At 34.9% G+C, this 10,249-nt stretch overlaps 1 protein-coding gene across 1 annotated transcript in view; it reads left to right on the top strand.

Moving 5' to 3' along the window:
* The window catches only part of AKAP9 (A kinase (PRKA) anchor protein 9), a 118,657-nt gene that overhangs the window by 76,861 nt on the left and 31,547 nt on the right, over positions 1-10,249 (top strand). Inside the window, 4 exon segments of the mRNA XM_009330588.1 lie at positions 2,560-2,722; positions 7,301-7,513; positions 8,745-8,783; positions 9,988-10,220. Coding sequence (XP_009328863.1) covers positions 2,560-2,722; positions 7,301-7,513; positions 8,745-8,783; positions 9,988-10,220 — 648 coding nt within the window.

Below are 10,249 nucleotides of genomic sequence, written 5' to 3'. Positions count from 1 at the left end.
GCTGATATGTGTCTTCAGACTGTTAAATGTATGTGTTCTGTTACAAATGCCTGTAAGAAATTTCTAAAACCAGCCTAGCTAGTGCAAAATACCCATGTGACGGTTGAGAAGACAGCAACAGTAATATTTTTTGGAATGGATTCTTACCGCACCTACTGGGCGTCTAATCTGTTTAGTGGTTTGTGGACTGAAGGCCAAGAAGAAGATAAATACGAGGTTGAATCTCGTGTGCCTTTACCATATCCTTTTCCTTTCACTGAACACTTGGATGAGAATAATTCTGTAGTTGTAAATACTTCAATTTTTCACTTCAGCCACAAAAAAAAGGGGCACATTTTAAAAGTTGTTTCTAAAATCTCCTTGCCTACACCTCCCTATTCAGTAAGTATAAAAGTTTTTAAAATAAACTGTATTTTAAACCAGCTTAAATAGTAGAGAATGCAGTGAAAAATTATATAAATCTGTCTCTATCATTAAAGTTATTATGTACTGCTGACAGGCTTTTTTCCTAGACAGTTTTTAATGGGCACTGAAAAAGCTTTAATTATACAATTCTCTCTGTTCATTTCTAACAAAAGAAATTTAGCAGACACAGAAATATATTGAATTACAGAGATTTGAGTCTCTTTTTAAAGCACTTCAGTGTTACTTATTACATTAAATTTTTCTCACTGTGAATAATTTAGGGGGAAGGGGGGCTGCAGTCAGTTAAAATTATTCCTTTATAGCTTTCATGCACGGACTAGTAACATTAACTAGCACAAGCTTGCTAATGGCTCCCAGTCATCCCATGAAGAAATTCTTGTTCTTGAAAAATCACGTTCATGTTTGTGCTTCTTTTTCGTTTTGCCCTATGATATTTTTAATAATACTTTGAGTTGTTATTACTGAAAAGAGCTGGAGAATAATTTTTATTCTGAGTTTTAGTTGGAGTATTTGATGCATTTGAGTAAGCCATTTTTATGGTTGTCTATGTACAGTAAACCTATCACGTTTCCCTTTTATCTGAGATGGGTCTTACATTAAGCACTTCAAAATGTAAAAATAAAGTAAGAATACTCTGTGATTTTTTTTTAAAATATCGCAAACCAGTGCAAATATTCAGCTGCAGTATTTATACCTTTCTTTTAACTCCTGTCAGAATAAATAGTTCACGTTAATGATGTCCATCTAAAAAGGAATGCTGTAGAAAAGAAATCAAGTATTTAAATTCAGTGTATTATAAAAGAGAATGTAGTGATTATTCAGACATTCTTTTCAAACTGTAATTTTATTTATAAGTGAATAATTTTGTGTGCAATGTTCAATGAAATGTTCCTAACCCATTTTTCTGAGATTTTAAAGCAAGCTAATCATACTCATGAACTTAACAGGAGATGATGAGAACACTTTTATTTTTGAAGAAATTGAAAGAATATGTTTATAGAAACTGTAGCAAAGCCACAGGTGTTACTATCTTAAAAATATCTGCCAATATCCATAATACTAAAAAGGAAAAGAAAAAAAAAGGGGGGGGGAGAGGAGCAGGAAATATGTCTTATTTCATTTTCTGATGTTGTTCTTATTCAAAATAAGTTGTCTTATTTTGACTACAAGCCACACAAAGAACTCATGCCTGGTTCAGCTCTAACAATTTGTATTTGTGTCCCTTGAAGAGGTGGATATAGGCTGTAAATGTTAACAGCTGAGAAGTAGAGATCTTCTTGCTAATTGAGTCCAGTTTGCTGTTATCTTAGATGAACATTTTGTGTAATCGAAACTTCTAACATTACAGTAATGTTCCTTCTTTACTATTTTGCTTTTGTAATTCTAATTTTAATTCTTTTTGAAATTATCATTTTGGGTATGTCTAAACTGGGCAGTAAGTATACAATTCTATGCATTTCAGTCCTGGTTTTCCAGTAGTTTAGGTTAGTGACATAGTGAGATTGTGCTATATCTGTGGTAGTACACATGAAATATTAACCCATCAGACAAGCAGAGAAGAATAAAAAAATCCTTAATAATTCTGTTAGGTGGACACAGTTGGAAGAAGCATTGCTTTACTGCATTGTTGGTTGAAAAGTGTGGTATATTCAAAATTCACATTTTGCTGGTGTTCTTATTTATCTTCATCTTAAAAAGAGATGAAGCACACCACTTGTGTCAATTTATATCAACACTTCTGCCAGTTTTATGCAATGTTTTTTAGCCATTCTAAGTATATGGTGGGTGATAGCTTACTCATATTTAGTACAAAACTCATATGTAAATAAAGGTGAATCTAGTGTAAACTCATAAACCAGGAATTACCGGAACAAAGGCACGGATTTAGCCAGGTGGCTCATTGAGTTCACTATACTGACAAAGCCTGTTTGGTTGGACTTTTGTACTGAGTCAATCTTCCTATTGTAGTCTGTGAATTTGTGTTCAGTAAAGATATTATTGAATGTCCAGTGAAGTTACGTGAGACTTCTCATCACACTGTAAAGCAACTGTTAATTAAATAGGAATGATAGGATAGTTATTTATCAGAAAACCTTTGATTTATCTAACTTATGTAACTTTTTCCTGTGGTAGCTTGAACATGCTAAAATTACTCAGACAGAACTCATGCGAGAGTCCTTCAAAAAGCAAGAAGAGGCCACAGAATTTATCAAGTATCAGGAAGAACTACAAGAACATCTTAATGAAGAAATCAAAGCCAGAGAGCAGTTGGCTTTGGAGCTTAGTAAAGCTGAAGGTGAGTAGCTTTTTTGATCAGTTGTTGGACTTTGCACTCAATTACCTATTAATTGGGTAAAGAAATTGCAAATTAGATCAATTTCTTTGCAAATTTTAGAATGTTATCAGCCTTCTGGATAGTTATGGACAAGATGACCTCCGGAGGTCCCTTCCAACATCAAGCACTGTGATTCTGTTTCCCAACTTTGCCTCGCTTATTATTGTCTGACTTACTAAAAATAATACGTTGGATATGTGTTACTATCATCAGAATTTATTTATTTCATCATAACATGTCTGCCTGTGCAGACAACCTTAAATATTAACAACTTAGAATCATTCATAAACAGTTGAGGCTGGAAGGCACCTCTGGAGATCATCTGTTTCGACCCCCTGCTCAAAGCAGGGTCAGGTAGGGCGCGTTGCCCAGGACTGTGTCCAGTCAAGTTTTGAATGTCCACAACCTCTCTGGGCAGCCTGTTCCAGTGTTTGACCACTGTCAAAGAGGGGATAGGAAAAAAAAAATTTTTTTTTTTCATGTGTTGAGCTGCAGTTTCCCATATTTCAGTTTGTGCCTGCTGCCTCTTGACCTTGACTTAGTTCCACACAAACATGGATAAAAACACAGAACCTTCACTCTGAATTTGATGATATGGTGGTGATACGTTTCAATTTTCACTCTGTTTGAAGTGATCTTTTTAAGTGTATTTGGAACTGCATTAAGGAAGCAATTAAAAATTGTAGGGTGTTACAACAGGGGAAATCTAATAATCTTTTCTGACATCAGGAAAATATGTTCAAATCTGACAGACACTTAATTTGTTCTTTAGAATTAGCTTTATCGTTTCGATAGCTGAATGTTTTGTTTCCACCCAGCATTTCTACCATTATCTGTTTGTAATTAACATCTGGAAAAGATGCAAAAAACACCTACCCTATAGGTAGGATCTTTGTAGTAGTAAGAAGAAAGATATTTTAGTTAGTTCTGAAGCTCAACAGACTTCTCTGTTTCAAAGTGGGAGCATAGAGTAAAGTTTTATAGCCAAATGTTATTCCTGGAGAATGCTACCCTGCCAGCTTTCCTCTTCTTTTTACACAGACAGATAATCCAACGTGAGTTCACATACTATTAATAGCTGGGACACACATAGCCTGAAAAGAAATGCAGGTTTCTAAGCCATGTGTCTAAAATGTGGTGCAAGGGACAGTTGGTAGCCTGTCAGTTCACACAGCATAAACATTGTGTGTCATCAGCACCAGTACTGGCTGCAGCATTTCAATAGCTTTAGCAAAACTAGAAAGGAGGAAAATTGATTTTATGTCTGTTGCTGCTTTCCTTGGAGGATAAGATTTTTGTCTTGATAGAATTTTTATTCACAAATCTTCAATAATAAAGTAAAATAGGCTAATACATTAGGACAAAGAGAGAGGTTAGTGTTAAGTTTTACTTAAAGGCAGGAATCTGTCATAATGTCAGAGCTGTCTGCATAGGTTTAATCCTACAAGTAGCATTTAAAAAAAAATAATACTGAAGACTAATTTTATTTATTAAGTTCGTAATAAAAACTTTTTTTTTATCTCTGTTGCTTTGCCTTTCTGGGTCTGTATTTTTTGGCTTAGTCAGGTTCTCCACTAAGAACTACAAGCTTGGCTTTTCATTTACAATAAATACATTTCCATTTGTGCAGGACTCTCTTGCAAAGAGTGCATGCATAGAGTGCGTGCATAATTGTATTTGAAGATTACATCCCACAGAAGGAGACCTGCTTATTATCAATTTTTTATTTTCTTTTTTTTTAATTATTTTTATCCTATTACCACCAGACAAGAAAAAAATCTAAAACTAACTGGGTTCTTCTCTTGAGCAATGCGCTTCTGTTACAAAATTTGCTTGTGCAAACAAATTAATAACAGCAAAGAAACTGCAAACTCCTCCTAGATGCCAGTTTGTACATAATGGGATTGCCCATATGTAAATGAAGGCAAAAATTACCTGTAAAATTTTATTAAATGCTTGAAATATTCCATCAGAGCCTGGTTTGGAGATATAATAGATGAGTCAAGTATGTATTTTTTGCTAGCAAAGAAAGTATATTAAACACAAAAATGTAGTGAGAGCTATGAAGCTATGTTTTGCATTCTCTGGATTTTATCTGATAATGTTTTATTTGGGAAAAAAAAAACTTGGAAGCATAGAAAGTGGAAACAATCTTCAAAAATTTTTAACTGGAATTTAATTTTGATCAGAGCAATAGCAATGTCAGTTTATAAGACTTGACAGACCGGCCGTGTTGATTTGGTTCATGAACAGTTTTGGAATATAAGAGACAGAATTTGATGTTAGTTCTAGCCCTTCATAGATATATTGCATAGTTGAGCTTTTAAGTTAGGTGCAGATTTATGTCACACGTAGAGATTTAATTCAGTTCAGTCTTTGCAGGAATTCAGCTAATTTGTCCCTCTTACTGCTTTAATGCTTTATAACTCCTGAATTAACTAAATCTTTTTTCATCCTTTTTTCTGTGAACTTCTGAAATTAATGCACTTCTAAATGACAGGCACCTTTTTTTTTTTTGGTGTTGATATAGCAAAACAAAAATGCCGTAGAACTCTTTTTATTTAATTTCTTCTGCTCATTCAACTGAGTTGTGAGCGTACTCTGACAAAGCCGAACTACATTCTCTTATCAAATTCCTTAGATAGGTATGCAGAACAATGTCTTAGTTCATTATATGTCTGATGGTACTCTGTCTTCTCTTGAGATAAAATGTGTCGTTTTTGATCATTTCTTTCTTATCACAAAAACTGCTGTGGCTGAGACATTTTCAAACCTCTAGTGTTTTAGTGGTGTCAGATATGACTTATCTAATGTGGTAGAAAAGCTAATGCCAATTTGTTCACTGAACTCTGACAACTTTCATTACATCTCTTTAAAAAAAAAAAAGGGGGGGTGGGAAAAGGCAGGAGTAAATAAGATCACAACATGTGATCTTAGCAGACTTCTTCATTGTTCATACCTTTTTGGTGGGGATGTGCACTCCATTTAACCTGGGAATGCCCTCTCAACTTCCAATCTGTTAAGTACTCATTGTGAACAGCATCTGATACAGTGGAAGTAACTACTGGAATTTGTACTGTCTCAAATTTTTGAAGTGCTGTTAATGATGTTTCTAGTTCAGTACTTTTTGTTTCAACAGCCAGTCCCTGTATGGGGCTGTGTTCTCTGTGAATCCAAGTCTGGAAAACAAGATTGGTCAGCAGTGCATGATTGATATGCATGAGGACAGACCTGTGTTTCTCAGACTGTATATGCACGGACCACTGTTACTAATTTCCTCTGATACTGAACTAAGTGCTCACAGAGGTTTTACTTTGTCTACATTGATAACAAATGGAAACATCTTTAGTTTTCCTATATTCTCAAGCCAGGGTAAAATCCATTTTAATACTGACTCGAGACTATAGATTTATACTGATAAAGTACTTTCATATTGAAAGTAGTTTGATATTAAAAAAATACTACTTAGATTCTGTGGGTTTAGTAAGAAGAAACCTGTGCGATAGGTGTGTGTGTCCAACTGAGAAAGTTTAGACATTGTATGACTGATGTCCTGTCTGTCTTTTGGAACCATCGGTATCTGACATGACAGGACACACCTTGCCATGGAAATCTGGGCTACCTATTTAGTACCTTCTGTCACTCAGTAAAAATGGCTTTTGTGTTCTGTGGACAGGTGTTTCTGAAAGGACTGATGTGAATCTTCTGAAGCCAATACCATTACAGGATCTCAGTTTAGTTTGTACAGCCCTCAAGGAAATTCACTGTTTTTTCCTACATCTTTAGCTTTGTGCTCACTTCTGCATCATTCCAAGATGGTGCCATTTCTTGCAGCCATAATGTCATTCATAAAGCTAAAATAGAGCTCCCCCTCAGATTCCTAGATAAACTACTTCACTATGAAGCCATTTTTAAAGGCATACAAGACATATTCTCAAGGTAGTGTCCCAGATTCTCTGTTAAAAAGATCATTAATTGTTCTATGCTACTTTAAAATTGCTTATTAATGGTAAAGAAATTAAATTGTTTCTTAGATGTCAGCTGTTACAGGGCTTTTGGGAGTGATTCAGGTGCTAAACACGGACACCTACGGGCAGTTTCAGTGCCTTATGCTGTTGGAGGCATCTGTGGAGGCATCTACCTGACCTACAGGAGACCCATGATCTTACAGAAACTGTGGTTGGAGGTCAGAGAAGTGTCTTGAGGCACCTAAAATGGCGCCTGGCACCTGGCTTTATTTGAAATGTCTTACTTCTCCTGTGTTTATTACACACTTATTTTTCCTTGGCTTTGGAGTTCCTGTTTGCTCCAGAGGTCTTGCGCTGAAAAAAATTAAGAGCTATATTTGGTCTTGTGCTATCCTTCCTATAACTTGTTCACCATAGAATAATAGCAAGGACAGGAGTAGAAGTTGTCAGGTGCTGAGTATCTAACATGCATGTGCATTCATGTAGGAATACTATAGTGACTTCACCATGCAAAAAATTTAAATTGTTCTTTATTGTCTATTAAATCTGCTCCAAATTTGATGTTCTACAGGCCTCATTGATGGCTATGCAGATGAAAAAGCATTTCTGGAAAAACAACTCCAGGAAAAAATAGATGTAATTGACCATCTTGAGCAAGAACTACTGTGTACAGGTAACAAATTGCAGGAGTTAGAGGCTGAACAGCAGCAGATCCAGGAAGAAAAGGAGTTACTCTCCAGACAGAAGGATGCCATGAGAGCAGATGCGGGGCCAGTAGAGCAGCGTATGTATTCCTCACGATCTTTCTATGAGATTTTTTTATACTTTCAAATAAAATAATAAGTAATCTTGGTGAAGGTTTTTTCCCCCCTCTTTGTAATCATTAATAAAAATGTGATAGGGCAAAATGTGATATTTTCATACCTGATGTCTAATGTTAGCATGATAGCTTTTCTTGATATTTAAACAAAAAATGACTGAGTTTTCCGATATGTTGAGCAATCACAATTGTTCTTTAAGCCAGCAAAAGCTGAATACCTCTGAAAATCTGCTTTTATTTATATTATCACTGGAGATGGAATATCTTGAAGTTAGCACCTATGGATAAAAATACTCGTCTAAATAGTTTCCAAACAGAGTTTTAGAGGGACTAGCAAGCATACCTACCAGAACATGATTGAACTACGCATGATGGCCATACTTATTTTAGACACAGAAGATAGATATACTTTTCTAACAAATTCCTCTTTTGGGGAAGAGTGGCACAAAAGTTGCATGATAAGGAAAGCCTGTTATCTACCAGTAATGAAAACTTTCAGCACTGATGGTGAAAATTCCAGATAAATACCATGTGAATGTAATCTAACTAACTGCTTACTCAAAAAAAGCATTTACCTTCATGAAGTAAATGTGTCTTTTAATTCTTCCTTAAACTAGTAACTTAAATTAATATTTTATGTTTGAGAGGGGAAGAAAATTAGAACAGTGGTGTCTTAAGAAGTACTGATCTTTCAAGGATTGCAGTGCTTACATTGTAAATAGCAGGATGAAATTACCATTTTATTTACTTTCTAAAAGTTTATGGCAATTTATAATGTTGCTATTTTTATAAATTACACATCTTGGTGTGTATGTGCAATTTCCTGTGTCCACTTTGTGTAACAATGAAATTTTAAGAACAACCTGTTGCTTCCTACTTTATACTAAAGAAGGTCCTTGTCTATGATTCCAGTTTAGTTATTTGTTATATGTTTTAGGTTTCTAAATATTTCAAAGTTATTTTTATGTATAACAACTGTAAGGATAAACAATTCTATAAATATTTGTAGGTACTTACATCATGCATACCAGAATAACTTACCACATTCCCTAAGTTATCTCAACAACTTTGTCATTAAATGCCAAATCTATCTTTGGCTTCATTTTCTCTTACATTGTTGCACCACAAGAAAACTATAGCTGGCATGTGAATTACTTTGCTTCTTTTTTTGTTTTCTCTCTCTCTATTCTCCTAGGCCTAGTAGATGCTGCAGTCGATGCAGCTTCCCAAGCAGGTGTGTTTGTATGTTGCATGGCCAATCTGTAATTGGGTGGAAGACTTACACGTACTGACATTGTTAATCAGGATTATTGGGCTTTTGGCTTACTGACATTACTTGTAACTCTTACTGGCCTGCAGCTTTGATGTTGTTTTTCATACTCAGTTTTACATTTCACTAACAACATTTCTTATAATTTCTAAACGTAATAAGCAAATTCATGAATAACCATCATCTTATTCACCTATGAATTACAGCTACTTAGATGGTATTGGAGGGATATTTTTGTAGCGTTTTTTTTCTTTTTATTTCCAAATACAGTTGAGTCATTCATTATGATAACTAAACACTGTATTATATTGATATATAATGGTTACCTAGAAATGAGAATTGGTTAAATATGATGTAAGATGATGGTGCCTAAAGGATCTTTCTTCTATAGTGAAAGTAAATTGTATTGTTTCTGTCTAAATATCAATCATGTTTTAAAGAGTCACCAAATGTAATTGCACTTTACAGTTTGGGTTTTACCTCAAGGGACTCGTACGGTTAGTTAAAATGTACTTTAATGGGCTGTGGCTTAAGAGTCTTAATAGAGTGGTTTGGGGCTTTACTATATATGCTTGCCAGCCTTTCCATGAGGACTCAAAATTGGGCATTCATGCAGTCACTGATTTTACAAAGCTCCAGTTACAGGTCAGTAATTTCCCTTTCTGTCTGCCCGGCAGCGTCGCTAAGTCTTTCAATATTTCCTTCAGATTATTTATATGTATCACATTAAATGATGAAGACTGGGAGTGGATTGATTTTACTGACACTGGGGATGAGAAGAGGGTTGGGTTTTCTGTATTTCATTGTTAACCCCTGTGCTGACTCTAGCTGTAGTTTGAACCCATGCGTTTTCTTTTCTTTTCAATTATACAAGGACCTTTTAATTTATATGAAACTTAAACAGGGAAGTGATCTGATACAACTTTGCTAACAGTCCTCTGAAGAACAACTAAAGGATAGTAATTTTAATGTGAATTTGCTTTAGTGGTTATCTTGATTATTTCTCAGAAGAAAATATATTTTCTAAAAATGAAAAATAGTAAAAACCCAAACCAGTTCACATCCTCCTGCAGAGTACAGCATGGATACCTTGGGGAGTGGTTTTGCTTCATAACATTACTAACTATTCATATCTAAAAGTAGTGTGTGATGCTTTTATTATAACCAGAATTGCTGGAGGAAACAGAAAAGCTAATGAAAGAAAAAATTGAAGTACAGCGTCAAGCTGAAAAAGAGTATGATGACCTTCAGAAGCAAGTGAAAGTCTTGGAAATAGACTTGGAAGAACAGGTCAATCGTTTCATAGAGCTAGAGCAAGAAAAAAATGCAGAACTAATGGACTTAAGGCAGCAAAACCAGGCTTTGGAGAAGCAACTCGAGAAAACAAGAAAATTTCTAGATGTAAGTATGGTAAAGGCTAGTTTCATGAA

This window comes from Pygoscelis adeliae, unplaced genomic scaffold (assembly GCF_000699105.1).
Source record: "Pygoscelis adeliae isolate BGI_AS28 unplaced genomic scaffold, ASM69910v1 Scaffold27, whole genome shotgun sequence".
Taxonomy (NCBI): Eukaryota; Metazoa; Chordata; class Aves; order Sphenisciformes; family Spheniscidae; genus Pygoscelis; species Pygoscelis adeliae.
The sequence above is the reverse complement of the archived record's forward strand: the minus strand, read 5'-3'. Positions and strand labels throughout refer to the sequence as shown.